The 19,687-nt window shown below is 45.2% G+C and overlaps 1 protein-coding gene across 1 annotated transcript; it reads left to right on the top strand.

Annotated features, from left to right (window-relative positions):
- The first annotated feature begins 10,066 nt into the window (after positions 1-10,066).
- On the top strand, positions 10,067-15,323 carry LOC127206258 (3 beta-hydroxysteroid dehydrogenase/Delta 5-->4-isomerase type 1-like). The gene is made up of 3 exons (XM_051165533.1): positions 10,067-10,261; positions 13,182-13,346; positions 14,482-15,323. Exons 1-3 carry the CDS (start codon positions 10,117-10,119, stop codon positions 15,288-15,290), a joined length of 1,119 nt encoding a protein of 372 aa, XP_051021490.1. The 5' UTR covers positions 10,067-10,116; the 3' UTR covers positions 15,291-15,323.
- Positions 15,324-19,687: the final 4,364 nt, after the last annotated feature.

Here is a 19,687-nt window from a genome sequence, read left to right as displayed (position 1 = left end):
TCTGTATCACAGGCTGTCTTAGGATTTCTATCGCTGCGATGAAACACCATGACCAAAAGCCACTTGGGGGGCCACGCGTAGTGACGCACGCCTATAATCCCTGCACTTGGGAGGCAGAGGCAGGCAGGTCTCTGTGAGTTCCAGCACAGCCTGGTCTACAAAGCGAGTCCAGGACAGCCAGGGCTACATGGAGAAACCCTGTCTCGAAAAAACAAAAACAAAAGCAACTTGAGGAGGAAAGGGTGTCTTTGGCTTGTACCTCCCTATCACTGCTCATCATCAAAGGAAGCCAGGACAGGAGATCTAACAGGGAAGAAACCTGGAACTGATGCAGAGACCATTGCCCCAAGCCTCAGAGAGCACTGTAGAAGAGGTCACAGAAAGATTATAAGAGTCAAAGGTCGGGAAGGAACCAAGCCATACCGTCTTCTGGACATGATAGGACTGTGTGTCCTCAGGAACCCATAGCAACTGCAGTTGTCTCCACAAAACACGTACAAGACTTAGTAAGTTAACATTCCAGCTTGAAAGGGGAAGGACTCAGAGCCTTTACCCTGAGCTGAGGATCAGTTGACAGTTGATGACTGCTAGGAATGGGAGGGTCACTTTTCTTTAGGGGGGTGGTCCCCAGTAGGGTGACCATGCTTCAGTGGGTGGAGGAATACCCATGATTATGTGGGCAGTACCAATTGACTCTGTGGGTTTTTTTCTAAGAACATAAAATTGAACCAGGCTCATCGGCACATGCTTGTAATCCCAGCACTCAGGAGGCAGAGGCAGGAAGATAGCTTTGAGTTCAAGGCCAATCTGGTCTACAAAGTGAATCCAAGACAGCCAAGGTTACACAGAGAAACCTTGTCTCAAAAAACCAAACACCAAAAATAAGTAAATAAGTAAGTAAATAAACAAATTTTAAAAATATTCCTTCTGAGAAAAACTCCTGACTTAAAAAAACACAACAATAAAAACAAAACAAACAAACAAACAAAACCCAGCAGATATTTGAGGTGATGATAAAGTAGGAAAATTTCTCTCTCTGTGTTAGACTTCTTCCTCACTTATAATACTCCATTCTATTTAACACATAGAACATTTTTTTAAATATTCGTTGGAAACTCATAGAACACAAAAGTAAGAATTTAAACGTTCATAGACTCTGTGTCACATTGCCTTTGCTCTACAAAGCTAGTATACTTGAATTTTCCAATGGACTAGGAACTAAAAGGTTTAGATAAAGCCAAACTATCCATGATGTTCTCTAGGGTTAGATGATATGTCCTCCTAAGCGTTTGAAGAGTGTCATATCAGGTCATTTAGCTCAAAACCCAAATACTAGAACTGATATGATAAATAGTAAGTGGGCTATCCTTGTGGCCCCTACAGAAAGTCGGTGCCAGCTAGTCCTGGTCCAACTATGAGCGTACTCTAAACATAACATTTATGTACTATCTTATGTATTAACTTACTAGTCTGTACATCACTTGATTGACTTGATGGAAGCTTAAAACTTGATGCCTACAGCCATGGTCTCACTATGCATTTATCTACACGAAGACCTCCTGGACTCCAAAGACAAGAGACAAATATTTATGCTAGCCTGTTGTGGGTGGCCCTAGGTGACCACAAATGGAGACTGGGTCATACATAACCCCAGGATGAGCAGAGGTCTCATTGTAAGTCAGAAGAAAGTACCATACACTGGCCTGGAAGGAACCTGAGAAACTCATCTGGGAGAGGCACCCAAGGTTTGACCACCATGTACCTTGGACTACCCCACACCCCTGGCATTTGGGGCTTCCCAATAAATAAAAAAGGAAATATCTGGCCCATAATTGACAGTCACAAAGGAAATCCCTATTAAGCCATATACATGACTGACAAAAAAAAAAAAACTCCCCTAGCTCCAATGATGACTCATCATGCTGTAAGTATTACTGTTGCTGTATATTATTTTAAATATGTGGTGGTTGTGTTTTCAGGAGTATTTATTTTCCCACTGGATATCCATGTGGTTCACTATGGTCATGGGTTGATTGTGAAAATGTAGTCATTTTGCTTTATTTGGGGGGCTTGTTTCTACATTTCCCCCCTGTAGATCACCAATGTCAAGTTACTGACTATGAATGAAGATTTGTCTTCTGAAACTGCTTCAGAGCTGAGCAGTCTTGGGTCTTGGGGTCCTACCTGGTGCTATTGATCCACTTCTAAGGCCTAGAAGGCTGGGGAAGTAATTTGTAGAGTAGAGAAAATGACCACCACAACAGATTAAAGGCTAGTAACATTCTTTGGAGTTCAAGATGATCTTAGTTGTGGGAGGCAGGCTTTTAGTGTTGGTCGTAGGCTCAATTTTCTTATCAATTATATTTTATTATGAACTTCTTAATGATCCTACCTCCCTAACAACCCAACTAACCCAAACAATCAGAAAAAGGATATTAAAGAACACTATAATGAAACCTTAAGGATATCAGCTCCAAGGAATGATTCTCCTGGTGTAGTCAGCAGGATTTCATCAGACCAGCAATTCTACCAAAGTTGCTGCTGGAACCTCAAGCCTCAGCTGGAGTCCAAAGCCTTGAAGCTTTCCCTGGAGCAGTTCTCTTTAGGAGCCTCTTGAAGTGCAGGATGAACAGCCAAAAACCAAGTCACAATCAAAAGGTTTTATTATACTGTCCTTTAATATCCTTTTCCAATTGTTTGGGATAGTCGGGGTGTTAGGGAGTTAGGGTCATTTAATAAGTTCATAATAAAATATAATTGATAAAAAAAATTGAGCCTACAGTTCATGGTAATGTTAGTATCCCAGAGATAATAGCATAATGTTTCATAATATAGAATATTCTAATTATATCAGAAGTTTAGGTAAGCAAGAGATCAAGAGACAAAAGCACAAAGCCAAGTTCAGAGGCTAGTTCTTATGTCAACTTGACACAAATTAGAGTCATGTGGGCAAAAGGAATCTGAATTGAGAAATGCCTCCATAGCAGTTAGTTTGTAGGCAAGTCTGGAGGGCATTTTATTGATTGATAATTTATGTGAGAATGCTCGGATCACTGTAGGTAGTTCCACTCTTGGAAGGTGATAATAAGCGGTATAAGAAAGTAGACCAGGCCTGGAGAGATGGCTCAGAGGTTAAGAGCACTGACTGCTCTTCCAGAGGTCCTGAGTTCAATTCCCAGCAAGCACATGGTGACTCATAACTATCTGTAATGTTATCTGTCGTCTTCTTCTGTCATGCAGGCAGAGCACTGTATATATAATAATAAATAAATAAATATTTTTTAAAAAGCCAGCGGTGGTGGTGCACGCCTTTAATCCCAGCACTTGGGAGGCAGAGGCAAGCAGATTGCTGTAAGTTTGAGGCCAGCCTGCTCTACAAAGTTAGTGCAGAACAGCCAAGGCTACACAGAGAAACCTTGTCTCGAAAAACCAAAAAGAAAAAGAAAAAAGAAAGTAGGCCAAACAAGCCATGAGAAGCAAGCCAATAAGCAACTCTCTTCCATGCCCTCCGCATCAGTTCCTGCCTTCGGAGTCGTGTCCTGTTTTAGTTCTTCTCCTGCCTTGACTTCTCTCAGTAATAGACTACCGTGTGGAATTGTAAGCCAAAATTGGTTCTTTCCTCCCCAAGTTGGTTTTGGCCATAATGTTTTATCACAACAATAGAAACCCTAACCAAGACACCAAGAGTGTCCAAACCCATCCAGAGAGAGTTCCTCAGAGTTGTTCTGTTCTGTTCTGTTCAGAAGGTCTTTTGAGTCCTTTTTTTTTTTTTTTAAGATTTGTTTATTATTTATATAGTATTCTGCCTTCATGTACACCTTCAGGCCAGAAGAGGGCACCAGATCTCATTATAGGTGGTTATCAACCACCATATGGTTGCTGGGAATTGAACTCAGGGCCTCTGGAAGAACAGCCAGCGCTCTTAACCTCTAAGCCATCTCCCCAGCCCGCCTATTGAGTCCTTAAAGGAACAAACTTAGTCACTGTAGTAGTCAGAGACTGAAAATGTGCAGTAGAATAAGAACAGTAAGAAACGCTGCCAGATAAGAGGGACAGGCACAGCCATGGGCAGCCAAGCGAGTTCTGTGCAAACTGGCAATGAGAAGAGTCATGTCAGTGCCCCTGGCATTAAAAAACAAATCAACCCCCGCAAAAAAAAAAAAAAAAAAAAAAAAAAAAAAAAAAACCCTACCTCTTCAGAAGAGAAAATGCTAGAAAGAGCCCAGCTTGCTTTCCAGAAGGTGCTCTGAGGCAACAGTGACTAGAACAGGCAGATATAGATATGATGAGTCAGTGTCTGAGGTCTGATCAGTGTAGGAGTTAGGGGAAACGTTTTGAGGTCTGGGTTAAAGGTAGGCCGGACATGTTGAGTCTGTAAGATGAATGACCAACTGTGATGAAGGGTTTGGGGGGGGTTGGGGGGGTGGGCGCTGGTGGTGGTGGAAATATCTGACAGAGAGTTGCATTCTTATGTACTCGGAGTCAGATAAAATTGGTTTTGACCTGAGAATAAAGCATCCTGGAAAGAGCTTATGGCAGTCAAGAAGAGATTTTCATAGAATAAGGGGAAAGTATAAATGCCACGGAGACACTTCCCACCAGGACAGTGTTAAAAGCAGAAGTTCTATGTCATGGGTCCTTAGAGTTGGTTTTCTATGGGTGGCCTCTGGAGTCCCCTTTAAAGGAAAAGTATACACGCTTTGTGGGTTTGGTGCTCTGGTAGAGCTCCCGTGCAGCTCTCTCTGGCCATTTTCTGGAAAGTAGTGTTGACCCTGCACAGGCGAATCTCGTTGGTAGCCCTATAGCATTTGACACCACTGGATTAGTTAGTAGTGCCTAGGAGAGTCCCTTTTAAACTGGCTAAGACCAGTCTCCTGACTGAATGAGGTCAGTGTGGGAACCTTAGTAAGGGGCTGGTAGCACTTGTTTCACAATCTCCTAACTGTTCGGTTTTTTGTTGTTGTTGTTGTTATTCTTTTCTATTGGATGTTAAAGGTCAAGTAGGAGGCCAATAATTAATCTTTTAGAATGTTATTTCAGCCAAAGCTGGTGGTAGGGAGGGGGGGTTACCTTATCAGTTGCCATCTTCAGGCATGGGGAAAGGTCTTATTGACCTTGTGCGCTGTCCTTAAAGCATGAGAGAACTTTTGCCTAGGGACGATTCACTTCTTCACAGGGAGCTCTGGTTTGTCTCCGCCCTCTAGCATCTGCACAGCATCTGTCATCAAAAGGATTGTTCACTGTGGACCTGTGGTGCCTTTAGCAGTCTTCCTCTGGGCTCTGATTGGCCTTCAAGGACAAAGACTAAAGTATTGGCATCCTTTCCTGTCCTTCTGATGTAGGCATCCACACTGTAGAAGGCTAGGAAGGAGTTGGACAATCTCTAGCTGGAGCTGAGAGGGGTCTCGTTGTGACTTCCATGTCACGTAATATAAAGTTACATAAAAATTAGGTGGAAGCTCCTGTTTTAAAATAATCATTTTTGGGGTAGGTCTTGTGGGGCTTTATGCTAATTTTCTTTATTCTTGAGAATTTCGTATTTGTACCCCGGGAAGCATAATCAGATCCATCCTCCACTCCCCTCAATATTCTCCTTCCTCCTCTCAGCCCCCAACCCCCCTCAATGATCCCCAGTCAACTGCACGGCTTTGGGGGGGCGGCATACTGTCCACATGAATGAGTGTGGAACCACCCACGCGCAGGGGCATGAGATATCTACCACTGCTCAAGGACATGCATTCAAAGTTAAATCTCAAGGCTGGTGACCTCTCCCCATTCCAAAATAAGCCCAAAATGTAAAAGGGGGTTTTCATGAGGTCAGTGTCATTCTGAACTTGATGAAGAAGGCAGTCCAACTTCTAGAAGCAGGAAACCAAGAGAGCTGGGCAGCACAGAAACAGCAACCACACTCTCTCGGAGCCTAGAGCCCCCTCCCAACAGTGGTCCCCCAGCCAGCAGGAACACAGCTGGCTATGGACCTCTGCCAGGTCCCACAGCTTGTGGCCTTAGCAAAATCCCACCTGGCTCCACCCCACAAGCTGACAAAAATAAAGACCTGATTATCACAATTAAAAATATTTCAAAGTTATATCGACCTATAGTTAAAGATATAAAATTAGATGTCATAAGACAAAAGCCCCCCCTCACAGACTTATGGGAACCCCTTTCTACAAATTGTTTTAGCTTCATTTTAATTAATCAAAAAAATTTTTTTATTTCCTTTTAAATTTAGGCTGGTCTTTAGTTGTAGGACAGGATGTTCTTTTTAGTTCAGGAGGAACCTTCCTCCAAAAGAAACCCCACCCCCGCTCCCTCACCTGGTCCTGACACGAGAGACACCTAATCGGGGCTGGTTTTAGTGACAGTTTGCTGCTGAGAGACTCACTCAAAGTGTCCTGATTGCGGTGCCTGATATGGGAAGACCCACCCTGAATGTGGGCGGTCCCCTCTGGTAGCAGCCCAGATAAAAAGGTCTGTCCTGGAAGAACATCTAATCTGCCGCCTTGCTGGCTCTTGTGCACATCTGGGTTGATTGGCAGTGCTGCTGCTGCTGCTGCTCACTCCTTTTGCTTTCCAAGCTTGCATCGTGGACTAGGGACCAGCTGGATCCTAGGAACCTTTCTCCCAGCCTTTTCAGCTCCAGCTGGGACTGTTGACACACCCTTACCTCTGGCTGAGTAAGTACAGTTGTCTCCTCACAGTGAGTGACAGCTACTGTGGGATTACCACAACTATTGAGGCATTTAAGCTCAAGGGCCAAGTAACCACCAGTTTCTCAGGGGGAATTTAGCTGTTCTTACTAATCTTTAAATTTGTTAAAGCTGTTTTAACAAATTCTGACATTTATATACCTAGGGATATATATATATATATACATATATATACATATGATAAATAGATAGATGATAGATAGATAGATAGATAGATAGATAGATAGATAGATAGATAGATAGATATCCTTTTGGTTCTGTTCCTGTAGAAATCCCTGGCTAAGACACACCAGCTATCTAGCTATACTGTACTATGACTGTCAGGCATGCTATTTGCAAATGATATTATCCACTAGCAATCACAGCATCTTTGTAACCAGAACTTCTAGATTAGGAACCTGGACTCAGACAGTCATCCTTACATACCAATTAAAAAAACAAGTAATGGCTAAAGGTTGAAGAGGGGGGGAAATTCCTTTCGTATGGCCCTGGGATAGGGGAAGAAAAGCAAACAGAGGTGCTCAGTGACACTCAGGACCACAGGACTGATATGAAGTTACTGGAAACTGAGGAAGACCTGTGCCAGGATCGGTAGGTGAACATGATTAAGAGATGTTTGTAAACTGTAATCCAACTGATTGTTATTTTGGTCCATCTTCTTCAGTGTTTCCCAAGGAAGTTCTTCTTGCTTAAGGGGACAAGCCAGGGTTTCTCTGTGTAGCCTTGGCTGCCCAGGACACGCTTTATAAGACAAGGCTGTCCTCGAACTCACAGAGATCCGCCTGCCTCTGTCTCCTGTGTGCTGGGATTACAGGCGCGCGCCACCACACCTGGTTACAACTCAAGCCTCCACCCTCAGCAGCCTTCTAAAGATAACTACAGAAGAGCTACAGGAATCATCTCTATACCTTTTAGTCACCAAAAGCATAATCAATTAAAGAAAAAGGAGATAGATAGCAAAAAAGGGTAGAAGCAGGAAGGTGTGCTGGGAAGGGCTTTTTTTGTTGGTTTATTCAAGTGGATTGTAAGAGTAGCTACTTGAGCAGAATATTTAGTGGGAGAACGCATTTGGGTTAGCACAGCTGCAGAGGACACTTCTTCCTATGACTCCACCTGGTAAAAACTAACACATGGGCAACCAACCTAGTGGACTAGATAAAAGGTACTCGGGTCACTCACTTGGCACTAAAATATTAAAATATCAGAGATGATAAGGTTACAAACTTGAAGTGTTAGCCAGGCATGCTGGCGCACACCTTTAATCCCAGCATTCAAGTGGTAGATGCAGGTGGCCACTTGTGTGTGTCTGAGGCCCGCTTGGTCTTCAAAGTTAGTCCAAGACAGCCAAGACTACACAGAGAAAGTCTGTCTCAAAAAAGAAAGAAAAACAAAAAAGAAGAGAGAGAGAGAGAGAGACAGAGAGACAGAGAGAGAGAGAGAGAGAGAGAGAGAGAGAGAGAGAGAGAGAGAGAGAGAGAGAGAATCCTTGAAGTGTATAACAGGTATTAATTGGTAAACTGAGTCACTTTTACCTGAGTATTGAGTATTGGTTGGAGGGGGTGGGGGCCAGTGACTCTACATGAGCAATGCTCCCTCTGGGCCCCTCTTAGACCAAAAAGTACTGCTGACATCTTAGTGGAGCCTAAGTAGAGACAAGATGGTTGAAGATAAAAGCCCACAGAAGACATATGTTTTACCAAACCTTTCCTGAAGTCTGTATCTCTTTTACCTACTACTGTGGGAGCAGGAAGTGTATTTGATAAAGAGAGCTTTCTCCTGCCTGATGTGTAAAACAGAAGTCATGCAAGCCACAGGTTAGATTAAATGAGTGGGGTGTGTGTGTGTGTGTGTATGTGTGTGTGTGTGTGTGTGTGTACACACATGTGCACGTGCACATACACACACACACAGGGGCAAGAATATAACATTTGGCTTCTCACATCACTTCAGTAATCATCTCGCAACTCACCAAGGCTATGGTCTAAGAACCAGGATTCAAGCAACTAAAAAAGCTAGGCTAGAGACAGTGCCCATGGAAACATCTTTCAGGCTTCCTTGGGGTCTAGGGTGGAGTGGATGGGGCTGGGGTTAATTGTGGATGCTGCTATATTGGCTAGTGGTCCAGATAGCCCACCAGTTCTATAAGATGTAGCTAACCCTACTACCACACAGGAGAAAGTTACTTATTACACTAGCATGCTGCATGGCAGTCAGTCTAAATGGGCAAGAGGCCTCACCTACTACCCCTTCCAAACTCGAAAATGTTTGTGTATGGATGAACTGGGAGAAAAGGAGGAGCCCCTGAGAGAACAGAAAGAAAGAAATGGGCTTTAATTTAAAAGAGAACTACTACACATCTATACCTCCAGCAATGCTAGAGCAAGCTGCAATATTATTTCATAACCCAATCATAGCAGGTGCCTGAGAGGATGAGAGTAAATCCTTTCCAGAAGCTGTGCTTTGTAACCGGAGGTGCTGGACAGGAAGTGTAGTAGCTGACTCTTGCTTTGGAAGACAATACTCCGATAGTATGAAGCACTGAACGTATTCATAAAGGTTGAATGGAATTCCACTGGTGTGGTAGATTTTTGAATTACATATTTGCTTAACATGAGAAATCTGTGCTAGAAACAAACAAGCAAACAACACTAGGCTATGGATTTTGACACTATCATTTAAATGTTGTGCTTTTTCTCTATGGTAAGTGACTCAAATCTGAGTGGCCATCCTATACACACTGGCTGCTGTCCTACACCCTCACGGGAGGGATGCTGAGGCATTTCAAAAGACAGGACTTACTAGGCCACCCACGCAGTCAGATAGCACTTGGCTAATGGAGTTCAAGCACGCCCATAAGTGAAGCATCCAAAACAGATCCCCAGTAACAAGTTCCCTGTGTTCCCAATTCACAGAAGCTGTAGAGGTTTCTGGAGAGTGGTGTATTGCTCAAGAGCATAGAAACTCCAGACCCCTTCCTTTATGCCTCACTCTGTGACTCTCCTCATCCCCACCTTTAAAGCCAACGAAGTTAAGTAAACATTTCTCTGAGTTCCACAAACTGCTTATGTACCCTGACCACACCTGGTAAGGATTTCTCGAACCCCAGTTTGTGGCCATTTGTTATGAAGCACAGGTAAAATGATCTAGGCTTGCAACAGGCATCTAGGTAAAGGAGAAGAAGTCTTGCAACACAGCCACACCCCTGTGAGCCTGATAGTTTCTTAGTACACACTGAAATAGGTTGCTTAGTGCCATGGTGAGATTGCCCCATGTCTTGTGAACTGTGTTATGAGAGGTTGGTGCGAGAAACTGGGCTTGGGCAAATCACTGAGTCTCTCTTTCTGGCTGTCTCCAGGATCACCCACCACTATCCGGCTCCCCCTGCAATCTGCTTCCTGCGTTGGCCATGCCTGGGTGGAGCTGCCTGGTGACAGGAGCAGGAGGGTTCCTGGGCCGGAAGATCATTAGCATGTTGGTGCAGGAGAAAGAGTTGGAGGAGCTCAGGGTCCTGGATAAAGCCTTCAAACCAGAAACCAGGGAGGAATTCATCAGTAAGTGAACTTGAGGATGTGGTGTGGTGCTGCAGAGCAAACACTGACTGGATTCCGGGAGGGTTCCTCCCTTGTCTAATAAATAGACACTGCAGCCATGACATTTCTCCATGTCCACATTCATCAAGAGGGGACATGCCACACAGCATAAAAGATGCAGTACGGTCTGGGAGAGGCTGAGGTTGCACTGACAAGCTCTCTCTCTCCCTTTGCTGTAGGTTTTTAACATGGACTTGAAGTTTGCTGGGCACTATCCATAAATAGCCTCATTAGGCTGAAGGGCTCCGCACCAGCGCCCTGTCTCTCCTAATTGCTACTGATGTAGTTGTTTGTACCTGCTCTCGTTTGCTCGTGTTTGGGGGTGGGGGATCTTCCATTTAGCATTTTGGGTAGAAGTAAAATAGAAGGTAAAAAGATATGAAACAGAGAGGGGCATGGCGAGGCAGAGATACGGGGTAGGAGCAGAGATAGGCAGACAGAAAGAGACAGAGATTGCAAACGTGAATTTCTGAGCCAATGCATGAGGTCATTCCAAGGCACAGACACAAAGCCAGCATGAGCAGGACTATCCAGACCTCGTCAGGACTGCTCTAATGAATTCCTCACCACTCCTCAATAGAGTTTCTCATCACTAAGAATAAGATTGCAGAAGTCATTGGTGCAGGCTGTTGTTCTTTTGCGAACTCGTTAAACTGGGTCCGACTGAATTTGTAGTACATTTTACCATCTATTCCGCCTCAAAGTTAAAATAACTTTGCAGGGAAAGTAGAAAAGGAGGCTTACTCACCTGGGCAGCAAGGACTTAAAGTTGGAAGAAGAAGAAAAATGACTAGCAATGTCACCTGATTAATGAGGATCAGGGAACAAGACAGAGGGCCCTCACTTAAGCGCCATTATTTTGTCCTGGGCCAACTTTTGGACCCAGTGCCTTCAGTGTTTCCCACTGTCTCTAGGTGACCCGCGCTAGTTCTTTGCCCCCTCTAGGTTTCATGTGTAACTCAGCACTGCATACTCTGTGAAATGATGCCCACCCTCTACTTCTTGTCTTTGACCTCTTCCAATGTCAGTTTCCTTCCCTACCAGCTGCAGTGCTTCTTCCAGAAAGCCAACATTAATACACAGTCAATTCTATTTGTTAGAATCCTGGTGCCTCAGCAACGTTTGCAAACAGTCAAGGCTCAGTCTGGAGAGACATCTGCGCAATGGGTATGGATAGAGTGGAGGTTGCTAGACTCACCCCTTCTGTGCCAGGCTCTGTAGGGCATGCTGCGGTGACAACTCATTGGCTGTGTGTCACATTCCTGGAATGTAACTAGTGTTTCTTCCCTCTATGTCTGTAGAAGAACAGTGCGGAGGTTCACTGGTTTGCCCAAATACCACAACTAAAATAAAACAAACCAGATGGCTCATGGGTGACAGTCTTCTTCACCACAAATCTGGATTCCTCATCTCTTATCACAGCCACACGCCTGAGCCAGTCCGTCTAGAGCAATGGTTCTTAACTTGTGGGTCATGACCCCTTGAGGGTAGAATGGCCCTTTTCTAGGAACCGAATATCAGATATCAGATTCATAATAGTGGCAAAACTACATTTATGAGGCAGCAACGGAAATAATTTTCTGGTTGGGGGTCACCACAGCATGAAGAGCTGTATTAAAGGGTCACAGCATTAGGAAGGTTGAGACCCACTGCAAAGGAAAAGCAGGCAGGAGTGGGTGGATAGGATCCTAATCAGAGGATTCAACTCTCTTGTTAGCCTCTCGGGAGTTTTATGATGAGAGGAGGGGCCTGGATAGGACATGGCTACTAGAAAATTAGGGACAAGCACTCTATTCGTGTTCCTGGAGATGTATCTTCAGCCCTGGACGTCTGCCTCTCTCAGTGTTTGCCTTCACTATCAATTTCAGTTCAGTTGAATGACCTTAATCTGTCTCCGTAAAACGGATTCCAAGCAATGCCGGAGAACGGGCTGATGGCACAGGTGTAGGCGGAGAGCAAGCAAGGAGTCCCTAGTAGCTGTGGCCATAACTGTGTCTGCATGCTTCTTGGGCCTCACTTTCCTCATCCGTGAAGTAGGGCACAGAGGACCAGTCTCCAGGAAGTGTGGGCAGGAAAGGAAGGAAACACAGTGTTGAAGCTGGGCGCGAGTTAAGACGCACGGCAAACGTAGGGTACAGGCACAGACTGTGTGTGGTACACAGCTCATTTTGTGAGTTAAGTGATGAAGGAATAGACAGGGTTATCGGAAGAGTTCAGAAGAACCGGAAGATACTGGCATTGGATCCACCGCCTTGAGATGGGTGGCTATGCAAATGCCGGTAGAAAGCCGCAGTTAGAGCGCTGGCACTTGGGTTTAGTACTGCCTCGTGGGAGATATTCCATCGTGTCCATACTTGGGCCCATCTTCATTTTCCTGCCAGTGTTTCTGATCTCGTTGAGCCGTGTAAGCCAAGCAATTGCTACTGAGTTAACTCTTCCTCTTGTGCTCAGCAGAGATGCAGAAAATGCCAGGCTCTGGCAGGGGGCCACCCAAGATTCGCACTGGCAGCGCGCCTTCCTTCTCTGCTGCCACTGCCAAGAGTGGGTCCCTCATCAAATCCCCAGGGAAGACATTCTGATTGTTTGTCCCACTTCTCTCCGGCCCCCTGCTCGCTCCTGAGTCTCTTTGATGAGCGGATCAACTTCGCATCACACTCTTAAACAAGTTTTATGTCCCAGGCACACTTGACTGCTTCCTAATCAGATTTGTTTTCCTGCGATGGGAAACAATGTTTTTTTCCTCCTTTCTATATATCCAGCTTCCTCTCCAATATTTTCTCACCCTGTGACAAGTGTCGATGACCCAGGTGGCTGGTACCTGTGTACAGGGAACATCCTAGCCCACAGAAAAGCATCTCGATGACTGTCTTGTGTTCCACAGACCTAGAGACAAACACCAAGGTGACAGTCCTGGAGGGAGACATTCTGGATGCCCAGTACCTGAAGAGAGCCTGCCAGGGCATCTCTGTTGTCATCCACACCGCTGCTGTCATCGATGTCTCAGGTGTCATTCCCAGACAGACCATCGTAGATGTCAATCTGAAAGGTAGAGTATCTGGCGAGGAGGAGAAGATGAAAATGGAGAAGCTCTGAGAGAGCTCAGTGCCACGACACAGATAAGGCCTGCCAGGTGGCAAGTAGGTAACCCAGGATGTGAGGTCACATTCATGTCACCGTAGCTTCAAAGAAAGCTCTTCCATTTTCCTCCATGCCGAGGAGACTGAACTCCGACTCTGAGCACTTGACAACCCCCATTCACCCACTGCCTGCCTTGGGCCAGACCTAGACCTTGCCAGTGCCTGCTCTGCAGACTGTTAGTTCTGTTAGCCTTTCAGGGCCTCACGATGCTGTGCCATTACAGGAATGCCCAGCAGGAGGCGCGCAAACTCTTTCCGTTTTCTAGGGAGAGCAACAGATGAGGTCAGTCAGTGCTGCGTTTCTGAATGAAAACTAGAAGGAGTAATTATCCCCTTCTGCTTTATATAACCGGGTAAATGAAGTCATTGAGCTAAGAATTCTTTAACATTATTGCACACTATCAGGAACACAGCTGTATGTCAACATGTCCCAAAACTCCTTTGTTCCCTTGACTCAGACTACTTGTCCTTGTGACAGGTTTGATTATCATAAAAAAATAAAAAATAAAAAACAAAACACCTAAAATGTCTAGGTAACCTGTATATCACCTTACACAACTGTCCTTGAGCTTTAATGATGTTAATTCTTCAACAATTCTTAGTTTAAAAGAACTATTTGTGTTCGTATTCTAAAAATACGATCTGGTTTTATAATTTTTTAAAAGCATGCATGAATCTACACATAGAATTATACTGATTTCATGGGCACATTAGGAATAAATGAACAAGAGATTTTGGTGCATTTTAAAATAACAATTTCTAAAAAAATAAAAAAAGCATCCAGTCACACACATTCATGCTAAATGAATATGTACGTCATATTCACAAGGCTATGGACACAAACACCTAGCAATGCTTACCTTCTGGAAGGTACCTGCTGTCCCCTGGTTATAGCATGGTAGCTGTGGGTCCAGTTAACAAAGATACATTCTAACCTGTAAAGGCTGCACTGTTGGACAAAGAGCTTAGAATAATTCAGAAACTGTGTACGTGGTGAGCCCCTGGCTCACCTTCTGATGCTGACAGTGTGTTCTCTGTGCTTAGGTACCCAGAACCTGTTGGAGGCCTGTGTCCAAGCTAGTGTGCCAGCCTTCATCTTCACCAGCTCAATTGATGTTGCAGGACCCAACTCCTACAAGGAGATCATCTTGGATGGCCATGAGGAAGAACACCATGAAAGTACATGGCCTGACCCATACCCATCCAGCAAAAAGATGGCCGAGAAGGCAGTGCTAGCAGCCAATGGGTGCACCCTGAAAAATGGTGGCATGTTGCATACTTGTGCCTTAAGGCCCATGTACATTTATGGGGAAAGAAGCTCATTCCTTTATAACATAATAATTGGGTCCCTGAAAAACAATGGTATTCTGCAAGCTACTGGCAAATTCTCCGTAGTCAACCCAGTGTATGTGGACAATGTGGCCTGGGCACACGTTCTGGCAGCCAGGGGCCTACAAGACCCCAAGAAGTCCCCAAGCATCCAAGGGCAGTTCTACTACATCTCAGATGACACCCCTCACCAAAGCTATGATGATTTAAATAGCACCCTGAGCAAGGAGTGGGGCCTCCACCTTCCCACTTGGAGCCTCCCTCTGCCCCTGCTCTATTGGCTTGCCTTCCTTCTGGAAACGGTGAGCTTCCTGCTCCATCCAGTCTACAGCTATAGGCCTCCCTTTAACCGCCACTTGGTCACAATGAGCAACAGCACGTTCACCTTCTCCTACAAGAAAGCTCAGCGCGACCTGGGCTATGAGCCACGTGTCAGCTGGGAGGAAGCCCAGCAGAAAACCTCAGAGTGGATCGGGACAGTCGTGAAGCAGTACAAGGAGACACTGAGCTCAAAGACTCAGTGATGTGAAGACGGCAGGGACATGGTTGTGGGCATTATCAGAAATCACTGCCAGTTCCTCTAGAAGGGACAGAGGCACAACCCAGGCCCTACTGCCTCCCGTTGACACAGAGGACAACTTGGTGTCTTCCTCAGGTCACCAGAAGCCTTGCCAGGCACTGACCCAGCCACAAGCTTCCTTCCCTAAGCACCTACCCAGGGACACACTGGCAACTGGGCCTCAGCTCCTGGTGCCTAACTATTCAGCATGTCTCGTACCTTCGCGTTCTGTACATAGGTTTCATCTCTCCACCAAAAGTATTTCTCATCTTTGAAAAATCTTGCTTGTTTTATTAAGTTGAATGAAAGGAAAAACTAACATTTCTTTCCCTTTCTCCCAAGACAGAGTTTCTCTGTGTAGCCTTGGTTGTCCTGGACTGGCTCTGTAGACCAGGCTGGCCTGGAACTCAGAGATCTGCCTGCCTCTGCCTCCCTGAGTGCTGGCATTGCAGGCATGTGCCACCACACCAAGCTCAATAAACATTTCTTAACACCATGCCTGCAGCGTTTTGCTGTTAACAGACAGTTCTATGTCCCTTCTGTGTCCAGACATGGCCATTCTGGGATCAGAAAGGGATCATGGACCCAGGGTGAACTGAAGGAAAGTCAGGAACAGATGGGCTTGCAAGGCAAATCCCAACCCGTTGGCCTTTGGGGTGAACTACATGACTGGACTAGATTCCTCAATGTTGTGTAGTAGGGACCTTGACAGAAGGAATGCTAAAGAGTTACTGTTTCTCCAAGAGAATCCCTGCAGGGTCCAGGAGGTGCTCCCTCTGGGAGAACATTCTTAGAGTGACACAGTTTGTCACAGTGAAATCTATATGTGTCTGTCTGGTGGCTTTTGTCCTACCTTGTCTATAAAATTGTAACACTGGTATGAGAAAGGTAGAGAGGCAAGAAAGGTTTCTCTCCCTGGTCTAGATAGAACCAGCAAGAAACTCACTCCCCTCTACAAGCTACTGCTTCTGACTTTTTTCTTCACAAAACATAGAGAAATAGACGTCAGATTCTAGATGCTGGGGCCAGGTTTTTAACAAGCCTAGTCAGTAGAGAGCGGCTATTCTCCCATGCTTCTCTCATCTCTCACGTACTCTGGTGCCTCATATTTGACCATGTCCCCTGGAAAGGGAGACCTGGTGGCACTCAGAGGAAGGATAGAAGGTTACCAAGAAGAGATTTGATACCCTATGAGCATATACAGGGGGAGGTAATCCCCCTCAGGAACAGTCATAGGGGAGGGGAATAAGGGGAAAATGGGAGGGAGGGAAGAATGGGAGGATACAAGGGGTGGGATAACCATCGAGATGTAACAAGAATAAATTAATAAAAATTTTTGAAAAGAGAGAGAGAGAGAGGCTTGGCCTTGATGCTGGGAGATTCAGAGCAGTGGTTGGGGTAGGGAGGTCCCTCGTTCCCCTTTCAGAGCTTGGTTGTACCAGCTGCCTCTAAAGGGGCAGTGGTAAGGAGAACGGGCACTGGGTTCTGGCCCACCCTTCTTTGGAAGGACGCTGTGCTGTTGGGTTTTGTAACTGGAAAGTTCTCAGTAAGCTGTCTGTCATTAGTTCTTCATTCTTTGCATTTCCTTTCTCTAGTTTTAAAAATGTGAAGAATGCTTGCCTCTCAGAAGCCTGCTTAAGAATGTGGGCCCTGTTAGATTGAACCCAATTTGTAAAGGGTTTTGGGTAAGAAACATGTGCATTTAGGATTTCTGTCATATGGGAACTTCTGTCCACACCTGAGACTGCATTTCAGCCTGATTCCTTGTGGCTATTCTTCTACTGGGTGCCCCCCCCCTCTCTCTCTGGAGATATCAGAACGAAAATTGGATTTCAGGGTTACCGGGGCAAAGGATAAGAAACAGGCCTACAGGAGATAATCTGGCCGGCTGCAGAGAAGAGCCCCACCAGAAATAGCATTGCCTAGTAACTGACCCACAGGGTCCCACCAGAAATAGAGTTGATAAGAGAGGCAGTTTTATGGCCACATTCTTTCCTGCCCACTGGAGATAGGGTTAATAAGAAACCAGACTGTTACAATAAATTGTATCTGTTCAGCCTAGGAAGCCAATAACTGACACAAAGAGACTGAAGTGTAATTCAAAGCTGCAAGCACTATGCTAGACAGAATCTAAACTAATCTAAGAATAAACTAAAATAAACTGCTCTAATCCTCATAACCAAGCACTTGCCAATCTGATCTTCTCAGGTGGCTTCTCTCTTCCAACTTCTTCCATCAACTGTCAATGTTCCACTGCCCACCCCAGCTTCTCCCCTTCTCCAGCAAGGCCCACCTTCCACTTCCTGTCCTTCTGCCCATCTGATTAGCTAAGCAGCATTTTATTGACAGTTGTCACATCCAGTCAAAACATTCCTCCATACCAGACACTTCCCTGGACAAGGTAGTGGACAAAGGGAACAAAGAAAGCTAAGCCATGGGGGGTCTTGGCTCCTTTTTCTGTAGCCTGTCACCTTTGGACTAGACCTCAGTGTGTTACTCAACCAATAGATGCTTGCCAGGCTGGAACTCCCGTGGTTTGGGGTGCCAGGAGGGATAGGAATCTATAGATTTACCCTCAGTTCAAAGTTCAGGGCTCTTTCTGGATACCACTGTGTTGGTAACTGGCAGAGCCTGGCTCGAGTCAAATAAGTAAAGGTCTTCATGCATATTGCATTGGCATCAAGTCCTGGTGGTCTTTTTTGGGGTCTCATTTTCTGAGTACAATATTTGGGGGCTCACCAGGATCCCCCAGGCACCTAGGGCCCCAAACCACAAGACCTAAACCAGGGTAAAATGTTGTCTTCGCCAAGTGTCCTAAGTATTGTGTCTTTGTGTCTGTGTGAGTGCTTGAAGCAGTGTAAGCTCACAGCAGGTGTGGAGCTTTCAGATAACATGGCTCTGTGCAGTCACTAATAGACCCTCAAAGACATTTTAGGATACCACCACCATAGAGGGTCTGGGCGATACCCTAGACCCCTGGGGGGGAGGCGGGATGAAGAACCCTAAGAGTGGAACCCTGGCTTCCAAGAGTGGGATGCTGGGTTCCAATAGGGGGTGATAGTGTGCCCCAAGAGTGTAAGGCTGGGTCCCCAAGACAGTCTAGTTGACTGAGGAAAAGGAAGCAGGTTGCTCCCGCACTTGCCTGGAGGAATTTGTTGTCTGGTTTTGTGTTTGTCTCGCTATCTATGGTAATTGTTCTTATTTGTTTGGGCGAGACTAAGACAGACACTGTGAGACAGACCCCATCTATACCTAGACTCAATTCTGACTCATTTCAAGGACAGCCTGGTTATGGGATAGGATGCTTCTGGTTAGGTTTCTGAAGGGATGTAACAAAGCTTGCGGGACAGTCTGCAGTTCTGAATTTTTATTCTTTTTGTGTGCTGTACTAGTACATTTCTGTTTGTGCAGTCTTTTTGTGTTTCTGTTTGCCCGTAACCATTTCAGTTCTAGAAATGGGCCAGGTCTCAGGCATGGGGGCTTGAGCCTGGTGCCTCCCACTTCCGCCTTGAACATTTGGTTGCTGCTGAATCCTGGGAGGAGTGGCCTCCTCAAACATGGAGGGCCCTTCTGGAATCCCTGTCACAAACATGAGGGCTATCGGATCCTTGCTGGTGTGAGACACCTGAGCTCCCAGCATTTGGAGTGGGGTGAAGCAGGATTGCCAAGGTCTGCCTACTCCCTCTTTGTCTTAAAATGTCCCACCACTTCCGCTGTTCCAGGAGGACACAGGAACTGCAGGGCTTTTGGGCGGCTGCTGTTCAGCCTTGGTGAAAGCTTTTTCCAGCTTGCAGTGTGGTCACAAGCCTGCCCCCCATCCCCGCCCCTGCAAGCATGGTACACTGGTCACCTGATCTGGGACACGACTGGGAAGCCCCAGTTCCTGCCTGCATCACTGGGTCCAACAGGTGACAAGAAAGTTTTCTCTTGAAATTACAGCTAAAGAAAGTAAAGAAGGTTTTGTCTGTCTATCTTAAATGTATTAATGTATGTGGCCACTATATGTTTGATTTAACTTGTTTTATTTAAATGTATAAATGTATTGTGTTCTATACACCTTTTTTATAAATTACTGGCTATTGAAGATGGTTAAAAATCTTTAACATCTATAACAAAAAGGTTAACTTAGACTTGTAATTTAGAGTTGGAGTCAGTAAACAGCAAGTGTCCTAAGCCAACAGGTCTCCAAAGGTACTTTTAAATTAAGGTTTTATGTAATTCTTTTCCTATATTTAAAACTAGACTTGTAAAAGATAAAATTTAAAACAGTGTTAAAGCTGTATCTCCAGGTTATATATCTTAAGAAAGATTTATAATTTGCTTATTGGGTATGATGTTTAAATTTTAATTTTAGACTCTTTC

The sequence above is a fragment of the Acomys russatus genome, chromosome 23 (assembly GCF_903995435.1).
Source record: "Acomys russatus chromosome 23, mAcoRus1.1, whole genome shotgun sequence".
Lineage (NCBI taxonomy): Eukaryota > Metazoa > Chordata > Mammalia > Rodentia > Muridae > Acomys > Acomys russatus.
This window is presented reverse-complemented; position numbering and strand designations above follow the sequence as displayed.